This window comes from Montipora foliosa, chromosome 10, assembly GCF_036669935.1.
Source record: "Montipora foliosa isolate CH-2021 chromosome 10, ASM3666993v2, whole genome shotgun sequence".
NCBI lineage: Eukaryota > Metazoa > Cnidaria > Anthozoa > Scleractinia > Acroporidae > Montipora > Montipora foliosa.
In genome coordinates this window covers 5964362-5986861 of record NC_090878.1, presented here as the reverse complement: position 1 = coordinate 5986861, position 22500 = coordinate 5964362, and the positions used below count along the sequence as shown (strand labels likewise).

Sequence of the window (22500 nt, the reverse complement as noted above, 5' to 3'; positions counted from 1 at the left end):
AATGCCCCCTGGCCTTCCCAATTCCTGGGCAAAACACTGTATTGGATGTATGGATAACCTTCATTATTTCAATAAATTTGCCATTGAAATAACCTAAAAAGGTTACATAGCCACTGATGCTAAATCATATTAAACAGTAAATAAAAGAATAATAAATTACTTTAGCAGCCATTTTAAGGTTCTTTTTCTGTGTTTTTCTGAACGGAAAATAAAAAACAAAAACAAGAAAAAGAAGAAAGGGTCCAAAAAATTATTTCATGAAAATGCAACATTACAAAAGATCTGTAAAAGCTGAAGCCCCTTCCTGGGGTGACAATTAGGCATCCTCAGTACAAAACAATTTTACTTACGTAAAGTGACAGTAACAGTTGAATTTCCCTGACTTGTAATGTAAGGTGAACCAGCAGCCGTTTCAAGTGATGCAGAACACTGGTAGATTGCATGGCACTGAACCTGACGCCTTGATGAATTCAATCTTGCACAACGATAATTATTGTTGATATCGCTAGGATCACTGTATTTTATTGTCAGAGATGAATTTGACTCATCCAACTTGACTCCATCTTTTCTCCATTCATATGATATTGCACGCGGCAGTTTTTTGCTAGATTTGGTGACACAATTCAGTGTGATAGTTGCGCTATTTGCAGCTAACAAAGTCGCATCATCAACATGCACAAAAAGGAATGCAATTTGAACTGAAAAACAACAACAATATATATGGCTTTACTTCTTGTTGTTTTGCTTTCTGTATCTAAAACACGAGGCCAAAACTGTTAGTTTCAAAACATTTTGACCAATAACAGATCAAACACAGTCATCCTACTCTGCGACAACATAAATGATGAACATTAATTCTCTGTTGAAATTGCAAAGATATTGATTTACCTTAAAGTATCCACTGCTTAAAGTAAATGACTTACTGACTGGACCACTGAATAATTGACCAACCCTCTAACAAACCAATAGACTGACTGCATAAGTGGATGACTGGCTTTGAACTGCCTGATGTGGAGTTACCAATTGGACAACCAACTGACAAGCCCATTTCTAAGTGGACTTGATGATTGGTACAGAATACCTTAAAATTTCCAAACACTGGATGTGGTTTTAGAATAACTTATTAATTAAAAGCAGTGCTAAGTTCGATAATAATTATCTTATTCTTTTAAACAGGATAGAATGAGCAGCACTTACAATCTTTACAACCAAACAACTCCACTCTCATACAAAGTCCATTGTGGTAGGTCTTTGGAAGAATTCTGACGAACTGAGCCGCAAATGGTAAAGAAAACCACCGAACAACGACTGAACGTTTGTCAATGTTTCCAATTAAATGCTGCAAAATAAAATAAAACAAAACCAAATAGGACACATATGAATAGATATCCTTGTGGCCCAACATGACCATCTTACATGTATTTTTTATTGAAACAATAAATTGCCTGTATTTTTTTTTCCTTTGAAAGTGAAGTTTTGTTTACTTGGAAACTTGTCTGTCTTCAGAGACGTTTTCAGTTGAGTTTTAAAAGTAATTACCCAGAGGGTGTAAAGTGCAGGTTGCAGGGTCATTGTTTTACTATTACTGAAACAACCCAAACCTTTACAAAAAATGCTAACCTTACACTAACATTGTTTTTTAGGCCTAATGTTAGCATTAGTAAAGTTTTGGGTTGTTTCAGCTTTGGTGAAACAGTGACCTGCAACTCTAACCTGCAACCTGCAGTTTACACCCTCCAAGTAATTACCAGTTTGTCATTGTAAGACTGAAAACACTTTTTCGATGGAAAAAAAAAGAAGCAAATCACTGCACACACTCAGTTTCTGAGGCACTCAGCAAGCTATATATTACTTCAATCCACCATTTGCATAAATCATTGCAGTTGGTGCCCTGTTAAGAGCTGAAAACCAATTTCATTTCCCCCACACATAACTTGGTTTCACACTTCCATGTTACATGTAGGTTAAGATTATTTAGAAAATCATTGAGAAAAGAATATAATTTTTGGTAATAGTGAACATAATAGTGTAAATGCAATGAGTTGGAGAAAACCCTGTATAATAATTCTACAATCATGTTAGATGCTAAACACTGAAACTAGTAGTAATCTCAGATTATTAAGGTGCGTTTCACAATCACTTTGGAAGCAAAGCAGAAGGGTAGGGAAAGAAAGAATGTCTTTTTATATGTTGTCTATCGACCACTTACTTATTTTTATAAACGGCTGTTACAGTATTTATTGGTTTTTGTAGTCAATCCTAGGGTTTACAGAATAGCTAGTCCTAGGACTGCCAAATTGGACTCAGCCTACGTACGGCCTCATCCAGTTTTGGCAGTCCTTGGAATTTTTCTCATCCAATTATTTCCAAATTGGACAGAATGTAGTCCAATTTACATGTACAAAAAGCCAGGTAAAAAAAACAACAAGGGAAATATATTAAACAAGTTTTATGTTTCCTTTATTGTAATTTGGAATGCCTTACATGTAGCTTAATTTTTTTTTTTAATTAATTTTTTCTATTTGACACAAAACACCATGCACCGGTGGCTCAGTTGGTCGAGTATCGGGCTGTCATGCGGGAGGTCGTGAGTTCGACTCAGGCTGGACCAATACTCAGGGTCTTAAAATAACTGAGGAGAATGTGCTGCCTTAGTAATTACATCTGCAAATGGTTAGACTTTAAAGTCTTCTCAGACAAGGACCGTAAACCGGAGGTCCCGTCTCACAACCCTTGTTGGAAATTAAATAGTATGGGACTTTAAAGAACCCACTCACTATTCGATAAGAGTAGGGAACGTAGTTCCTCGTGTTGTGGTCTAACCTTATCTGGACGGGGGAATCTTACACTTCCTAAAAATAAATTGTAAACATTACTGTGTAATAAGCAGTCTGGCTAAAGTCCCCTGAAAAACATTGTAAATGAGTCCTGAAAAGCCCTAAGGGGAGAGACTAATTGCTTTACTTCACTTCACTTCACTTCAAAACTTGCGAAGCGGCAAGCTTAATGCCACATGAAGTACTGTGATCAGCCAGACTAAGCCATTAAGGACCTTTAGATCAAAGGACAAGGACAACTTCAAGTATGAGTTTCCCGTACTGAGTATGCGCATAAGGTTTGGAGCCAACATTCTTCCAAGTGGGCTCAAAATGGAAAACTTGTACCCGTAGTTGTACTCATCCTCCCATCTAAAGGTCACTATTGTCTTTGTGTTGGGGATAAGACTTTGCCTTTTACATACATGTACATGTAAATTTACCTGCCCTCCATTATAACTTAGCCAAGACTGTCCATCATATCCATAGCTGATACCATAGCTTGTTACCCACTTGTCCACTTCATTATCTCCCTGTGTTGCTATTCCACTAACTGTAATGACTTTCCCAAAATCAAACTGTAAGTATTGAGGTGGAGACACAACTTTGCTACACCACGACTTAATACCATATAGATGACTATAGTCTTGTGTGTGAGTGCCATCAAGTTCTGATGATGCTGTAACTGAAAAAGGGCGTGGGTCTACACCTCTTTCATTGCCAACTGTTGACAAGCAACCTGAAATTGAAGTTGCAAAAAAAGAAAAAAATATATAGCCGGGTACATTATATACCTCTTTTTCTCTAAGAGAGCTTTAAAGAACTTTGCAGCAATGATGAATTTAACATAATAAACATCTTAAAACAAGTGGCTTGTAAATCTAATAACTTAATTGATCATGACATTTACTGTATATGTAGCATCAGCTTCATACAAATGAAACAGAACCCCATTTTTTTGTCAAAGAAGAAAGGACAACTGTACATTGTATAAAACTGAAATTACTAGGAAATCAATGATCCCTGAAAGAAGCTCTACACTGCTCATATGATCAGAAGTACTTTCTGTGTAAGTCACTGTACATCCTGGAGCGCTGCCTTGAATTAGAAAAAAAAAACAGGGAAGAATTCTCACTGTAAATGATTGCACAAATGCCAACTCTCTGATACTGAATGCTATGTACATGTATCTAATAGACACCAAGGTCAAATGGCTGCATTTCATGATGAACAACCCTCTCTATTAACACCATTTGCCTTGTAATAAGAAAAAGCCCCTACCCTGGTAAAAAGGGACTCAATTACGTACTTTCTATAATTCATAATTACATGTATACAGGTTGCATTATGATACCTTAAAGACAACACCACAAATTGAAATGAATTAACATCAGAGGAATCCGATGACTAATTTACTGAAAGTGATATTGCGCTGCATAAGGCTATTTCTCTATCTAGTGAGTGTAACTACCGTTAAGTAATTTACCATAAGAAGCCTTCTTTCCCTTACGCTTTTGCATTTTAGAATATTAAGTATTTAAGTTATCGTTTGAGTCTTTCCATTGTTTTCCCCCAAAGTCCCCCAAAAGAGAGTAGAGAGCAGGATGCGCATGCTAGACTTTATGCCATACATTGTAGATATTATGAGGCAGCTCTGTCACGCGACAGTAATCACGACATTTCTTCGCAAGCAAGCTAAGTAACTTACATTAGTTTTTGTTGACATGAGCGAAGCAAGTCGACGTCAAAGTCTAAGTTTTTCAGCTTCAAGTTTTCTCAAGTTTCTTCAAGTTTCCAGCTTCAAGTTTCAAGTTTTTTCAAGTGTTTAACATTGTTTCAGTGATGCAAGGACAGCACCAAGGTAGTTATTTTGCCTCTGAATAATTAACTAGTTTTAGCTTACACAATTCTTTAGCCGTGCCGCTTATCATTAACTTTGCTGTAATTGTGCATGTGTGTAACATGTTTCTCTTAGGTTTATATTTCTCTGTTTTTATATTTGTTCAGAACACGTAATTTTAACTTTTTTATGTAACCAAACATTAATTTGTCTGTAGTGTAATCTCACTTGAACGGTTTTCTTACCCCGTTACGATACAACTGTGTAATTTTGTGTGAACCTTGTTCTCACAGTGATAATAAACCTTGACATCAGTTTGTGGATGTTGTTGACATAATCACTGGAGCTATAGTGAGTCTCTTTAATTGTTGCCAACCTTTTCCCTTCCTTCAGAATAACATTAAGTAACCACAAAAAAAGCATTAAAGCCTTTAAATGTACATGTATGTTGCTAAAGCAAAAACTCTTGCTTTTTATAACTGGAAAGTGTACATGTACCTTGCGTGGATCCATAAACTTCCACTCTTAATGCTTTTCTGCTGTTGAATGCCACTGGGTAGAATCGAATGAATTTGACAGCAAGCGGATTGTAAAAATCACTTTTAACACTGAAGTTTTGGCCACTGTTTCCTGAAAATATCTAAGAAAGGGTAAGAAATGTGGGACCTTTAATTAGGGCACTCCATTCCTAATGAACTATACATGTACAACAAACTGGAAGTACTTTGTTTGTTTGAATAAAATGATACATTGGTGTTTGCCACAACACCATCTTTAGGAACCATAGTCAACTCCCTCACAGTAAGCACTATGTGAGGTAACAGCTTGTGGTAAGTAGTTTCCTGTGAAGATGTCTTCTTGCTACCTGCACACATGCAGCAATAATATATATTGCTCTGTATTATGAAAATTGAAACATACTGCATGAAATTAAACTGCATTTTTACAAAAGGTTGATTTGATCCAGTAACATTGTATCAATGTACATGTAGAGTGCAGACCCTGGTGGCATAGACCAGTGGTTAGGGAGTTGGGTTTGCATGTGGTTGCCTGGGTTCAAATCCCATTCTTGCCTCTGGTTTGGATTTGTTTATACATTTCTGGTTGTCCCAGATTCAACTTCATCATGCTTTGTAAAATAGCCATCTGGTTCCCTCCTGCCAGAATTGCTCCTTTCAGATTATTAAAAGTGGGATGCCTGTGAACTGGCTTGATAGCAAAGTGTACTTCCACTTTTTTCTTCACATTTTAGACCCACAGAGTAATGACACCTTCTTTGCCCTGTATAGCCAGATAGTTAATGGTTTGATTTATTTTTGCACTCTCCAAATGCCACTTAAAAAACAGTACCTATTAAATCCTTCACAGGGATACCAAAATTTTAACTTGAATAGTAAATAAAATCCTTTAAAAGCCACATGTCCCTGAGTTGTTAGCTTCACTAGTAGTTTGTTTGTGTTTTATTATGACAACTCTGACAATTTCAAGACTTTGGACCAGCTGATTTGTTTCCCATTGTTGTCAATTAGGGAGGTGCATGTACAATGTAGTTCGGACTATTGACTGATAAAAGTGAGAGTGGCTGCGTGTGTGAGTTGTGTTGGCAACGATGGTGTTATGATGCATGGGGCACTGGACTTAAAATTTGGTGATTTCAAGTTCAAGTCTGGGTCTCACCACTACATAGAGTTGTTATAGAAATTATAAATGCCTTTGGTTTAACTCCCCTGTTACGTTACGTTACATCTGTGGTTTGCCTCCGGTCCAGTTAAGTTACTTAGATGTGTTTTTCTTGAATTTTATTTGTTTTACAGGCTCTGAAAAGACCAAATTATAAGTCAAAACGTAGGTATAACTTACAGCATTTTATGAAGCCTTCGTGATGCTGTTAAAGTTTCTCTATTGTACAAAATGTAACAGGTGTGTGAATGAGATGTAGCTAATTCCAACATCAAAATTAAATCCTTGAACATTTGTGAACAAACTAAAAATAAATGTACATGCAAATAGTACATCACAAGAGGTGCATAGTACCTTTACTGTGTTATTTTCCTGATACATCTGCCAAGTGACATTATCCAAAGAGGTCTCTATCTTGTAGGTTTTTGTCCAGTCACCTGCACTGGGATTTCCCTGGGTGGCCACAGCACAAACAAAGTACACAGATCCCAGATCAATCTGCAGGTAGTCATTGTTATTATTGGTACTGCTGGGTATCCAGGCACTGGCTCCATTCAAACGTCCCTTGGAAGGAAGGAAACTGCCCAGAGATGAGGAAGCTGAAAATCTTTGATTGCGTACAACTGCACTATTTGAGATTCCAACTGGGTTTGCTCTACAGGCTGAAATTAAATCAAGAGAAAAATAGAGATGCTAGCTAGGAGCTAGGTGCCTTTATTTCCAGTTTCCCTAGAGTAACATCACTAATTTGACATCTTAAAAGACTACCTCCCAAAATGCCTTCATAAAACTCTATTCTCTACCACAATTCCTAGTTCATGAACTCCTTTTCTCAATAAATAACACTATCTACTGCATCTCTTTGAGCACTAAAATTAAGTGTCACTAACAAGACAATGTTTGTGATTTCAACTGTAAATTAGCTCAACATGAAGACTTACAAGTAAGAAATGTATATTTGAAGTGCGGGTTATAGACAAAAAAGTGAAGTGATCCTTGCACTTACATGTACACTGTAACTGGACAATTTCAGCAATTGTCACTTCAGCTTCAATGGTATTCAAGCTCATGACCTCTGAGATGCCGGTGCAATATGCTATACCAACTGAGCTACAAAGCCACTCAGTTGGGAGGTCAGAAAATTTGTTGGGCTCATGTGTTGCCGTGAAAGGACTGATGAATGAAAGAAATGAATATTTAAAGTGCGGGTTATAGATGAAAGGTTGAGAAGTGATCCTCACACTTAACCAACTGGGCCATTAATTTTAAGCAATTGTCACTTAACCCTTTAACATCCAAACCGGCCAGACTTAATATTTTACTCTGTCTTATGCCAGACGATTTTACTTGTCAATGGGGAACCCCTGGGCGTCAATGGGTTAATAAACACCTGAAAAAATACATTTCACTTGTGTAAAATACACATGTACATTTCAAATAAAATTATACATGTCGATTATGGAACAATATTTCAGACAAAATTTCATGAATGAGTAAAGATAGCAACTGTTGTTTATATCCATAAATTAGAAGATTTCTGCATCAAAATCTGAAGAATTCTTTCCACTTCGCAGTCCATCTTCTTTACCTTTGCTCTGAATCGCCTTAGTACTCTCACACCATGAAATAGTTGGCGGTTACTTTTAATAGTGAACTGCCCAGTACAGGTGCAGGCATCTTGGGGTAAGGAATGAAATTTATTATTCTGGAGCACACTGATTGGCTGAATTTTGATCGCTTGCCCAAAGAGGCCTAAAATTGTAAAGGGCAGCTCACTTATTGAAAATAACGGCCAATCGACTACGTCGTGTGAGAGTAATTTGAATTTAACTGGAAAGTTCACTCACCTATAGCAATTCAGAGCAAAGGTGAAGAAGCTAGCTCGTTGACATCAGCCTTGCTGTCTTTTTAAAGAAATGAGAGTGGAATTTAAAAGGGCAAAAGCCACTCGAAATACAAAAAAGTAATTTAACAACAAGTATCCAATCTGCGATGTTTCACACAAGTTCAACTTCCGGCCTACAGATTAAGTGTCCTTCACAGTCATGACGTTCGAAAATATGAATAACTGGAGGTGTCATGTTCAGTATTTACACACAAGTTATTCACCTATTAGGAAACGAATGAGCATTTTTTTTTATTCCTTACTTAGTAGTTAAATATAATTTGGGAAGAGCCATATTTTTCAGTTGCTTTCTGACGGGGATGAGAACGTTGTGGAATTTGATTTTTGTTGTCTCGCATGCGTTGTGGGCAAAAACTAAAACTGATGGCCAGATTTGAAGCAAAAATAAGAACACGCTTGTTTAGTTCGGCAATCGATCAAAGGACAAGCAATAACATTATCAGTGTGTCTATTTCATGGCTCGGCAGTCAAACCACCGACCTGTTATGTTGTATATTCGCTACACGCATCACTTGTTTGACCTAAAGACACAAAAAAAAATAGTTTCTGCTTATGCTATTAAATTTAAATCGCACATCGATTTAGATTGCCGTTCATCAGCCGTTCCAAAAAATTTGCATCTGTTCGCACGGTTTGTGCTATCAGCTGCCGTTTGCTGATCTCTGATTGGCTGACAAGAAACAGTCATCCCATCAGAGCAAATGGCGGCTGGCATACTAATCCTTGGAGCTTCTAATGCTGGATTTTCCGATATTATTTGAGGTTTTGTGCTTCGAGTTTTGGACGGATTTTAGCTGTAATGGTATGATAGGAAACCTCTGGGTTTCAGCTTGTCTGGTGCATGATTAGAAACCTGCACGATGGGCATTTGTTGATGAAAATCGGCTTGATGATGGAGCGATCCGAAATCGAGCTTTCCACCCTTGTCTTTCTATCGGTACGCTCAGTTGAACGTCGAACAAACCCTTCAGAGCATTCATAGTTTTCAGCCACAAAGAGCAAAAACTAAGAGCAACTACAGAATACAGGGCGAGATTTGAATCCAAAATAAGAGCAGGATCATGATCATTTAGTTCGGCAATCAATGAAAGAACAAGCAATAACAATATCAGTCTGTAATGTTCTTATAAAGGTGAGCCACTTGGACATTAAGATTTAAGACAACTGCCGAGCAAACGAGCCACCTCAACAAATTCACCTTAGATTGTGTATCAAACCACTCCTGCCTAGCGCTTCGCGCTTTGCGCATCGCGCTTATCCCATGTAACTTGAATTTCACGAAGATCGATCAGATTGCCGCAAAAACAAGAAAAGAAAAAACAAAGAAACAGCTCTGTGCGAACGAAAAAAAAAGTTTGCCGGGCGTCTCGAACCACTGACTTGTACCTGCATTCATCTCGTACTACCTCTCGCTTCATTCGATTGAATTACTGATGTGAGCAGTACTTTAAACTGTGCGGTTAAACAATAAAGACTGAGTGTCGCTTCACCGATAGTGTTTTTGCATAGCTCATTTCTCAAAAATAAAGCTTAAATCGGTTAAAAAATACCATGGTAATGTTCTTATAAAGGTGAGCCACTTGGACGTTAAGATTTAAGACGACTGCCGAGCAAATGAGCCACCTCAACATTTTCAACCTTAATCCACTCATGCCTGGAGCTTCGCTCGTCATGCATATCTCATGTAACTTAAAGTTCACGAAGATCGATGAGATCACCACGAAAAACAAGGAAAGAAAAAAACAAAAAAACAGCTCTGTGCGAACGAAGACAAAGTTCCCTTAGCGCGTCGAACCATCGCCTTGTGAATTCGTTTACCTTTCGCTTTATTCGATTGCGCTACCGATGTAGTGACTTATGTGGTCATGTATATATCAAACAATGAACGGTAAGTGTCACTTTGCTGATTCCATTGTTTTTAAAACGTGAAGCCGATAGTGTTTTTGCATAGCTTACATGTATTTCTCAAAAATAAAGCTCACATCGGTAAAAAAATACCCGGGCAATGTTCTTAAGTTCAATTCCAGTCAACTTGCAAAATTTGGGCTAGTTTTGAGTAAAACTAAAAATCGACCGAAATTGTCACTTACTAGGTTTATGCATCCAGCCCTTCAATTGGCCGTTTACTCCTGAGCGTCATGCCCACAGTATCAAACTACACTAGCAATTTATCGACAAAACCTTCACCCAGAAGCTACAATCAGCAACAAAATGAGTTAACACATTGTGTTTAAACATTTCTTTTCAAGTGTAAAATAACACTATAATTTGAATCATGCTCTAAATTATTGATAAGACCCCCCCTTTCCCATTCAATGTTGCCTAATTGTACCTAAATATCCCGGGAACCACACTACAACATTGTTTGGGGGGGGGGGGGGAAGGGGGCAATTGGACTACACCTACCTAAGAAGGCTAAAAGATAGAAGAAAAAAAGTAAAAAAGTAAAGTAACCATACTTAACGTCGATAAATCGTAACAGTAATTCAACTGACAAACCTGAGGTCAACGGTGCGCTCATTTTACTCCCCCCTCTCCATCAGTGCTCTGTTTTACAGGTATTTAAAGCTACTTAGCTACACGGAAAGGAAAGAAGTCGAAACAAAGATGCGAGATTCAGGAATCCAACTCAGGACCTCTTGAACCAAGGCCGCGCACTGTTATAAACCGACTGTGCCATCCTCGCTACTTTAATTGAAAGAAATGCGGCATAGGGGGTAGAAATGGTCAATGTGTCAACAATTTTGTTCCCGATTGTAGGTGTTAAAGTTATTAAAAGGAGTCAGTTCCACAAGTGTATTGGGTATGACAAAGAAACTCAAACTCACAGGATCAACAAAGAAAGGACCAAGTACTGGATGACATAGGAAGTTAAATGCTGAAGCCACTTTTACAACACACAATATCCTTGTTTTGACACACACTTTTGCCAAATTATTTCTTAATTGAATAATACTGTAAGTGGCTCAATTCACAATTTAAAAACTCTGTTCATATAGGCATAAAAAGTGAATTATAATTTGATAAATCCAATTACCTGTGACACCATTTGAAGTTTGCGGTGTGGAATACACTTCAACCTCACAAATTTTCAGAATTTTGTTGTCTCCTGGTACCACAACAGAGACATAACGACCAACAATTGGAGGATAACAGTAAAATGACTTAGTTTCCCCGGTAACCATAGACAGGGTCCCACCACAGCTTGTGTTTGTGCTGGTATTATTACCTGTGTGAATAACAGAAGGCAATGACATTTAGAAGTGACAAGGACATTTTTAATGTATAGTAATGTTGCTTCACCTTTGCTGCAGAGACAGAATAAATTCCTCCACTAATGCTGAAAGCTTAATTTTAATTCACTGAAGCATTAGTCAATCCTTGCTCAACCAACATTAAAAAAGACAGAATTAGTTTAAAACATGACTTTGCATCTCTTTGGGGAATGGAGGTATGAATTTATTTTTGTGAACTGCATCATTGATATATAACAGCCCAGTTTGAATCAACAACTTCAACAGTTTAATACTGTTTGCACCATGAATGCAATGATAATAATTATATGAAATTAATGAATCATATTTATTGAACTGCACATAAAAAATTATGATCCTTGATTCAGTCATGACAGGAAAACTTGAACCCAAGAATGACCAGCTCCCAGCATCAGTGACTTTATAGACCACTTTCATAAATGGAAACCACCTTTACATTCTTTTGTACATGCATTTATGTTAATTAGACCTACTATGCTCATTTTGAAACAAATATTCTTTTGAAATTTGCTCGTCGTAGCAAACAAAACAATATTGCTTGGTGGCCAGCTGGGCTAATTTCATAGACTTCTTAGTTGATTATGTGTTGTAATAGCACAACTACCAAAGCAAAACGATCATAATACTCATACAGGCCCTAGAGAGGTTTTTTGCAATTTTATGCTTGTTATGGCCAGTGAAGCTTAAAACAGCCAACAAAAATAAAAATAGTGTACATAACCCTCCAGCTGTGTGGACAATAATTACAAAAAATTAATCTCACAGTTCTTTCCAAACTATAATTATGTAATCTTCAAACTTTGACTCAATCAAATCAATTGAATCCTTTATTCTAAAACAATAATAAGGGGTATTCAAAGCTGTAAAAAGCTAAAAACTTGTGGGGTCCTTAATCGCTACCAGTGAGCCTGAAACGAACAAACGAGGAAGCTCTGTCATCAGGAGAAGCACACAGTTTTCTTTGCAATGCAAGGGATTGTGGTCAAAGGTGCAAAGAAATGAGGTTAAGCACAAATGCAAGAATTAAGATGCACAGTATGATCTTGTTACACAGAAGATTAGAGCTTGCTGTATTTTTTATTTCACTTCTACTGTCAGCAAGAACAAAATAATTCAAAATTGTTCAGTGAAAAAGGCCAAGAACTTGGAATATTGTAGGAAACAAATCTTTTAACCACTTGTCCAATTCTCAGGTCTGTGCAGTACATTTTTTCCAAGTTATTTGTAGAAGCATTTCACACAACTTTACAGAGTTTTGTAAGGAGATGTCATGTGGTCCATCAATATGGTGGCCAGTAATCAACGAAAACATCTGGAATTCACTTTGCGATGAAAGCACTAACTTTTCTCTCATGAGATAAAGTCCATTGTGTATGAACACATCTCCTAATGTACTTGAAAGGCTCAAACTGCTGAGATTCATAGGGATAGATTTTTTTTGCAACCTAACAGATTTGTATCATGGCCAGTGTCACTCAAAGTGACAATGCAGAAATTCAAAATGCTCTATTTTTGAAATGAAAGACGTCAAGGAACTGGAAACTTGAGAAAATATTTATTTTTAGGTCATCTTCAACCTCCTTTCGATAAAAATTCAGAAGAACTTGCAAGTTGGATTTTAGAATTTGATGATGTCACTGTGAAAACCATCTACTGACTTTTCTTTCTTCTCTCAAGTGGTGTACAGAAGGAGGTCCAGGTAGGGGTCCACATTTTGTACCATCATAATAATTATTTAAATTTCTCTTCAATTCCATGCACAAACCATCGTTGAATTATGCAGGATGAATAGTGAAGCTGGTACTTGTAACGTACAGCTGTATACCCTACAGTCCGTTTCGATATAATGAGTTCAGATACAGGATCTGGTAATATTGCTTGTGGTACATGCATATGTATGCTTTGAACAAGGATACAAATAAAAATACTATCGGAGATTTCTTGTCAGAAAACAGGTTCCACCATTGCTCTTGTTTTAATACTTTGCTTGACTCCATGTTATTAGAAAAGTTAAAAATAAGTCTAGCTGCTCAGAATTGAAGCCATTCCAGAGACTGAAGTATTTCGCTGTTACAGCACCAGCCCCATGTATGATAAGACCACAGGTCAAAGAGGACAGAATCACTTTAAAAAAGAGGTCTAGGCAAACGCTTCTGGCAAGAAATTAGTCTTAACGTACTAGCAAATGATTTCTTGACCTTCAGTATGTGTGGGAGCTAGGTGCATGAGCTTGTTGTCAACTGTCATTCCCAGTAACTGTGATTTAGTCACCCAAGTAATCACTGAGCTTCCTAGTTAAAGAGCAGATCCACAGTGCCCACATTGCAACAAAACGATGCTTCAGACGAGCTCAAGAAGTTGTTTATTAGCCATCCATGAACTAAGAAATCTCTGCATGATTACATTGAACACTATGACACATGCAACATGTTTGCCAACCAACCCAAATGAGAACCGCTCATAATTTATGATGTACCTGCATGAAAGCCCATGGTGGAAAGTTGGTTGTGATACACATACAGTCATGTATATCCACCTTACAGTAAACGAGAAGGACTTTCTGTGTACAGTTGATTATTATTCTGGCTACTTTGAGATTGATCATTTGGAAAGGAAGACTGCCAATTGAAAGCAGTAATTACCCGATTGAAATGCCATTTCTCCAATCATGGTATACCTCACATGTTCTAGTGACAGTGGTCCACCCTTTGATTCGGAAAGAGTTCAGAAACTTTGTAAGGGACTATGGTTTTGAAATAGTCATAAGTTCACCCAATTATCCTCAAAGAAATGGCTGCGTAGAGGACAATATGAAGACAGTAATACTGCTAATCAAGAAATCTAAGAAAAATGGAACCAACTTTTACTTAGTACTTCTAGACTGGAGGAGTACGCCAAGCAAAGAAACAGTAACTAGAAGCAGACGTCAAATCAAACTCCCCGCTCATTTCATTAAAGTCATTAAAAAATGGCATTAAACTAAGTCATTAAAAATGACTTAGTTTTCATTCAAGAACATTGAACTGTTTATAAACGCTTTGTGTACAGTTCAAAGGCTCATAGTTTTCTTCATGCATTGTTGCGTTTGCTTCTCAGAAGAACATTTTAAGACTTGTTTATCGCAAGATTCCTGTCTTTTGTTCCTGTTTTGAATACTTTCCTTACTAGACTATTTAAAGGAAGGGTGTTGCGATGTCATGTGATAGTTGTTGACCAATGAGACACTAGTTTTGCCACGTGCTTACTGCCTTGAGCAACCTTTTTATTGTAGTTGACCTGGAGCGAATTTCACACATTAAAATTCGTTTCTTTTTTTTTTTTTTTTTTGAAGGAAGCCATACCGCAGAGAACATTGCCTTCAGTCTAAGGGAGACACAGCAAGCATGGAGCTTTGTGACTCCAACTGCAGTTACTGATAATGCTGCAAATGAAACGAAAGCTTTTGAGTTGTTGCAGTGGGTGAGATTTGGTTGCTGTGGTCATAGAATTAATCTTGTTGTTAAGAAGTGTCTTGAAGTTCCTGAGGTCTCTCGTCTTTGTGCCTGTTATTCAGAAAGTGAAACAGATCATCCAGACAGAAATAGCCTCCAGAACCAAAGACAAAGAGCTAATTAGTCTTGATGCCGTGTGAGATAAATCCTTTTACTAAAGGTTTAGAATTCCTGTCTCCTTTTGAAAAGGAACTGGCCAATAAGCTACTGTTGGAAAATGCTCAAAATGTTAGTTTGGGGGAATTCATTGTTAAGAAAGAGCCAGAAGAGGACAGTCACAGTACCGTTACACAGCAAAAGGAACCCCTCTATCCCTGTTTACTGATTCAGATCAATCAGATGCCACCCCTATTGAGCAGTCTAACGACGTTAATGAGCCTAGTCACCCAGGCCCACCTAAGAAAGCACGATTGGCTGACATGGATGACTGGCTGCAAGATATCATGTGCATGGGGGAGAGAGTAACATCAAGTCAGCATGTTGTGGCAAACGAAGTCAGTCAATACAGTATCTGAACTCTACTCCTATGGACCAAGACCTGACGCTTTTACTGTTGTGGAAGAAAAACCAGCAGTTCTTTCCACATCTGAGTATTCTTGCTAGAAAATATCTTGCCATACCAGCCTCATCAGTACCCTCAGAAAGGGTGTTTACCCGGGCAGGAAATCTTGTGAGGAAAAAGAGGGCTCGCATGAGCCCTACTAATTTTGACATGTTCATTTTCTTACAAAGACATGAGCCTTTAGTGGTAGTACTTTGTGTTTGGAGCACTCAGTGGGCTGTTTTAGAAAGCAAATTTTAGTTGATGAAACAATGACTTGCCAGTTCATGTTATGTTGTTTTCTAGGGATTTTATTACTCAAAGACACAGTTGAGTTTGTAACAGAAGACTGTATTGATCGAGTTTATTCATCCAATTCCAGCTCTGTAACACACTTTTAGTAGTGATGTAGCTTCTGTTAAAGTTGAAATAAAAATGATTACTAAAAACATTAAAAACAGTTTAAAGACTTTAAGCTATCACTTTGACTTCTACATAGGTGAAAAATGCATGGAATGCTCATTGGTAGATTTTCCGATTAAAATCGATGATTGATCGGTTGGGGCAATCCAATTATTTCCGATGATCGATTGTGAAATCTCAACCGATTCCCACCACTACTGCGAGGTTTACAAGCTGATATTGTTCAATAATGTTATTTCCTTATTCACTTTAAAATTGTTTGATTTTAAATTCCATGAAGCCCTGACCAGCAATATATATGAGGAGGCAAAATATAAAAGTAAAACATTGTCATGTGTACTGTAATTACCACACCCTTGTGCACAATAATCTTAATTTCAGCAAAGCTGGCTCAATGCCATTTCTAGGACTACTACTACTACTACTACTACTACTATGACTACTACAGATGAGAGAATCCGCCAGGAAATAAAGTGTTTGATGTTGTTGTCTTTGAGGGTCCAGATGTGCTTGCTGAGTTAGGTGGAGTTTCTATGTTTAGCGTGGTGGAATGATGCGGTGTGGTTTCTGTATCTTGTTTTGAAGTCGTTCTCTGTGAGTCTGATGTACATTTCTGTCTGTTGTTGTCTTTGCATGTAATGGTGGCTTGGTAGATTACTGATGATTGCAGGCAGTTTCCGTCGAGCGGCCATGTGTTCTTTTGTAGGCAGTTGCATGTCTTGTTGTTATCAATGGTAGCGGCGGCGGTGGTGGTATCATCAATCTGTATAGATGAGGGTATTAGCCAACACCAACTCGGGAATCACGGATGGCTGCTCTCCACTGGTCCCTGTTGTTCATAAGGGCGCGAATCTCGCCAGTGTTACTGGGTCCAGTATCTCTTCTGAGGGTGTCTATGTAAGTGGTTGCTGGTCTTCCCCTGCTTTGGTTCCCAGAGGATGAGATTTGATGCAATTACAGTACCGCTCAGAATTAACCTAACATGGAACGCGTTCGCGAACGTGATCAGAACGAAACTTGAACGAGAAATGAACAAGCAACAGAACGGATTTGGAACAGGGGCAGAACGTATATGGAACGGGGGCAGAACGGATATGGAACAAACAAGTTCTCTTTAACCTGTTCTCTAGAACACGTTCTCATCTGCAGGAACGCGTTCTAGAGAACGTCCCCGCTTAGCGAGATTTACGTGTACTTTGTGAAGTCCACATTTGTTAGCATTAGGCGCGTGTCGCTTGACACCCGGCCCGGTTAAAAAAGGGATTGGTGTTCAAGGCCCCTAAATTAAGCGCTTGAATTTAAGACTACAATTGGGAAACTGTAATAATCAGAAAACGGAGATGGAAAGTACATTTCATGTGCATTTAGCTGGTAAAGAGAAAGCTTCAAAATATCTTTCTGTTTTCAATTAAGAACAAAACAAAAAAACCCGCACTTCAAATCAGCGAGAAAAACAGCTGCAGTGAACGGGATTGAGATGTTAGTGTAAATATTTTCTTTTTCTCAATATGGCCAAAGAGGCTTGAAAATTTACGTACGCATTAGTTGGATAATACTGTTCATCCACAGACAATGAGTACTTTTAGAGTTGTAGAACCAGAACTAGCGTTACGCGACTAGTTTTTGCACTAAATTTTTAACCATCACGCCAAAAATAAATTTATCGTTTGATCTGTGGTTTGGTTCGTTCGGTTTGAATGGTTTCCTTCACTTTAATCGTTCCTTTAAGATATTTCTTTTGTACATAACCGAAAATACACGTCAAAATTCCACTAGCCATGAAATGCGCGCAAACAAAACAACTGGCTCGTTCTGCTTCACTAAACAAGTTTGGTTGCCTAGCACGTGACAATTTTTACTCAATACGTGACTAATTTTCTCACGCAAAGTACAAACTTTAAACCCTCGAAACCTTTAAAACGCTTTAAACCTTTCTTTTTTTCCATTCTTTCAAACGATAGCTGCCGCGCACCAAACGAACAATAGAAAGGTTAAAGCGATACAAACGATAGAAACGAAATTGGAAGTGCGATGTTTCGGATCAAAATGTACCGTCCAACGAAAAGTTTTCGGATTCCACCAACTTTGTCTTTGTGCTGTGCGCTAACAAAGCAAAATCAACACAAGGAAAGTATCAAAATAAACAGAAGACATAATAGACAAACTTTTGTTTTCGGTATTATTCCAGATAAATACTTTGTAACAAAGAAATAACAGATAAACTTCGGGTATTGTCGGTAAGCGATTGACAAGCAATACCGTGCGCAAGGCCAAATTTATACGTAAGTCATCTTTTGTCCTTGTTTTGCTCACTTTTTGTATACAATCAAATATTATATTTTTGCACAATTGAAAAAGAAATCTTATTGATCACTGCAATAATTTAACTGCTTTTTTTTAAATATCTCTAGCGCAAAAACATCGTTTTAGGAAAAGACTAACTGCTTTTCTCGAAGTTACAATCCCATCTTCATCTCGCAGTGAATGTTACCGGTTTTTGTGAACGCGTTCAAAGGAACGCGTTCTTTTTCTTGTAAATGCGTTACATGGAACGCGTCCAATGGAACCACAAGAGAACAGAGCTGGAACGGATTCGGAACGGGTATAGAACGGATATAGAACGGATAAGAGAACGGAAATTGAACGGAAATTGAACGAATATGTAACGCGTTCTGTTCAGCGTTCCCTGTTAGGTTAATTCTGAGCGGTACTGTAGCTCAGGGTGGCGGACACTGGTGCTGATAGAAGTCCTCTGATAGTCCTCTGATAGGATGCTATCCCTGCCTTATCATTTCTTTTTGGCACTTAATATGAACATCAGTGGAGAAGCTGACAACATAAAAAATGACAGCAGAAAAACAAGAAAAAATAAAAACTTGGGGGCTTCTTGCCTCGTTTATGAACAATCTTGTTGATTGAATGTTTGCCTTACCTATCTTAATTTGAAATGAATCCATAAATGCTGCACACCCCTCACTAGGTGTACAGTATCTGTTAACAATAACAACTTCAGCAACAGGAACAGATGCTCCCAAGTCCACTCTCCACCAAGCATCCTTTGCATTATTAGTGTGCGTACAGGTCCCACTTGTTGTGGTGTCTCCATCCACAGCTCTTGATGCTGCTCCACCACTAGCAGTAGAAACCTGCTCAGCTGGTTGCTTGAGGGCCAAATCTAAAAGAAAATGCCCAAAACATGAGACAAAAGAGAAATACTCCAAACTACAGTCTTAAAATTAATGCCATTATAAGCAACACAGAGCTTTGAATGAAGTTCCTACATGTACTTATGGTCCAGTACATTCTGTAATTTGCATGGGATTGTGTGAATATGCATGTAAATGATGTGGCAAAATGATAAGTAGAATCTGGGACAAACATGCTGTCATCCAGTCTCATTTTATTAATAATATTAAAACCCACCTTACACAAACATCTGAACTACCCCTGTAAAGTATGTGTTGCAGCCATTTCATCAAAGCTTACAATAAACAGTACATGTAGTTGCATAGACTATTTTAAAAAGGAGCACCAGAATAAACACAGTCTGTAAATTTGCAACAGACTGGGTATTTATTTCCACAATAATGTCGTAAACTGAAAAAAACTATAAGAGCTTCATAAAAAACAACAAATCGATCGAACGAATTCAAAAACAATCATAATACTGGTAAATGCAAACAAAATTTAATATTCAATGGAACAATTTTAAAAGGAAACCTTACTGTGTGTGTAAGTAGAATAAACTTCAACCTCACAAACTGCCAAATCTGCACGATTGTCAGCATTTCGGATGGACACATATCTGCCAGAGGCTACAGGTTTGCAGAAAAAAGATTTTTCTTGTTGCTTTGGAATACGAGTGACAGTAGCACAAAGGTGATTGGTTGCTCCTCCCATAGCAGTTGAATCTCCTTGTAATGAAAAAGTTAAGAATTATCAAATAGTCCCTATGTGTGATGACGTCTGACTAGCTGATTTCACCACCAAGCCTCGAATTCGAAAATCAAACTTGCAAATTTTAGCATGAGCTGAATCCCAAAGGAACAAACTTGTAAAGAAAACCCACCTTCGAACAGTATTGTATGTCCAGATGATGTGAATAATTTTGTGCAAACGAGGCTTGGTGGTGAATTTTTTAGCACATGAAGTCATCATGCATAAGGCCTATTAGCATAACACTCAGACACTTCTGCTCCAGTCACTAGTCACCATCTATAAAAAACCAGCTAAATTCAATGAAGGCTAGCTATGCCAGCAGTGAGTGAATACAGGTCATACACTGTTTACAAACGCTTTTGTTTCTCAACTCGATTCCCTTTTATTTTCTTCAATCTTTCAGGGTTTAGTATTTAACTAGTAACCAAATGTCTTCTCAGGGGAGCTACATGTATTTACCCAAGACATCTACCATGGCACTATAATGATTTATGATTATCATACCAAAACAATATCATGTACTATTAGGACTACATATTATGCAAAGACAACTTGAATCTCCAGAAAGACAAAACGCGGCTCACTTGACAATAATGGAATAAAATGCTGTGTTTAACTGCACTAACACACGTACGCAATACGTGCCTATTTTTCTTTATTTGGGTGCAATTACTGTACAGTAATTATTAATATTTGAAGTGTAAATATTGCATGCTGTTGATTGCAAAAATGGTGCAGTAAAATCATGTACCAATGACCCACTCTTATCTAAGTTTCATCTAATTGCTGTGGAAATGGACACCTTGTTACAAGAACCTAATATGACTGAACATGGTGATGATAATTTATTTTAAGTGTTGAAAGGTCTATTTCTGTTTGTTCATGATAATTATTTTGAAGAGTGATGCAATGCCTACCCATACGAAACGAACGACCTTAACGCAGCGCTGCTTTAGCGACTGACCAGCGTTGCCCTTATATCTGCAGAAAGGTTGCATGATGGCTGCATCAATAGCATTGCGGAAGTTTCGAAAAATGACTACGCGTAAGACATCTCAAAGACATCTCAAAGTCACTTAAGCGCTGCAGCGGGACCGTGAACATGCTGCACTTAAAGCAAACAACTTTTTAGCAGTGCTGCTTTTGCGACTCAGCAACGCTGCTCGAGGAGACTGTTTGCTAAGCATTGCAGGACGTCTGAATGGTGGGTGGGTAAAATTTAAGAATCCGATCCCACCAACGCGTCAGCCAACGCGTTGGCCAACGCGTCGGCCGACTGTCGGCCGACTGTCGGTCGACTGTCGGCCAACAGTCGGCCGACGCGTTGGCCGCTGTTTAAACTTATAACATATAAGATGCGTCGGTGGTGCGTCGGTGACTCATTTGGGCCTTATTGATCTGTTGAAAACCTAAACGTACCTTTTTCAAACTGAACGGAACTGTCTTCGACGGAAAACTTTCACTACCATATTGTATTTCGTGATATTAGAACCCAGTTCCCGTTACGACAAGTGTTATTAGAACCCAGTTTTCACTCGTTGCCCGAGACTTCGTCATCATCAGCTATTTATATATATTATTACAGGGCTTCTAAGAGGGTGCGAATTTGGAAATGCGGGACTTTGAAGTATCATTATGCGGCAAGGAAGCAGGACTTTGAAGTATCATTAAGCGGCAAGAATATATTTGAGCACAAGGGAACAACATAATGCAATTGAATTGGTCATAGACTTTTGCAAACTTGGTGGCTCCTAAAGGAGCCGTTTTTTTTTAAGTTGACAAAACCCACTAGGAATAGAAGGCATCGTCCAACGCCATCGGCAACAGCCTCTTCGCGATGCGAAGTCGTTTCACAAACGGCAACAGATCGCCCAGCTGCCTTCGGCACTCCTGCTCGATCCTTTTAACTGAAAGTTTCGGGTCTCCCAGCCTCTCGAGGGTGCTCTCGTATGTCACTTCATTTACAATTCGCAGCTCCACTATACCCAGAAAGTCTCTAACCGTGCTGCGTGCTGTGCCTGCGAGTCTGTACGCGTTGTTCAGGCTACACTTTTTCTCGTTCATAATGGAGAGCACTGCCGCGTATCAGCGATGGATTTCAGTAAGGTCATTGCGGTGGACCTTCGCAGCACTTTCATGGTTTGTGGCAGCTGGTGGTTCTGAGTTCTGCAAGGTTCGCAGCTGCTGCTCCAGGGTCTTAATGCGGTCATCTTTGGATTTCATCTGATCTTTGTAGGTGGCCATTTCCAGTTCATTTTGCCGGACCAAGTCTGCCATCTCATCGGCGTCCTGTTGAGCCTGCGCTAGCTGATCTTCAAGCTCATCAAACTGGGCCTTCAGATCTTGGTAAGCCTTGCCAAGTTGCTGATTTGATTTGTAGTTAGGCTCAGCTTCTGGAGACCCTGCGGCTACCTGCGGCTGCTCCTTTTCTGTTGCCCTCCTCCCCTTTTTAGTTTTCTGTTTTTTAGCTGGTGGCTGCTCGCAATCACATTTACGACTGTCGCCACTACAAGAACCGCACATCACTAAACAGTGGATTCTCGTATGACCAGATTGTCCGCAAACAGTACACTTAGTTAGACGTTGAGA

At 38.5% G+C, this 22500-nt stretch overlaps 1 protein-coding gene across 4 annotated transcripts in view; it reads right to left on the bottom strand.

The window, feature by feature from the left end:
• LOC137974348 (receptor-type tyrosine-protein phosphatase mu-like) overlaps nucleotides 1-22500 on the bottom strand; it is a 76708-nt gene that overhangs the window by 41008 nt on the left and 13200 nt on the right. For 2 of the 4 annotated variants that reach the window (XM_068821278.1, XM_068821279.1), the window contains exons 5-12: nucleotides 19698-19886; nucleotides 18905-19147; nucleotides 11280-11471; nucleotides 6691-6998; nucleotides 5155-5296; nucleotides 3260-3555; nucleotides 1198-1339; nucleotides 351-698 (exon numbers count right to left, since the gene is read on the bottom strand). In XM_068821278.1, coding sequence (XP_068677379.1) covers nucleotides 351-698; nucleotides 1198-1339; nucleotides 3260-3555; nucleotides 5155-5296; nucleotides 6691-6998; nucleotides 11280-11471; nucleotides 18905-19147; nucleotides 19698-19886 — 1860 coding nt within the window. Of the gene's footprint in view, nucleotides 1-350; nucleotides 699-1197; nucleotides 1340-3259; nucleotides 3556-5154; nucleotides 5297-6690; nucleotides 6999-7342; nucleotides 7963-11279; nucleotides 11472-18904; nucleotides 19148-19697; nucleotides 19887-20669; nucleotides 20676-22500 lie in introns of those variants that run through there. The other 2 variants (XM_068821280.1, XM_068821281.1) reach the window with 2 other exon arrangements.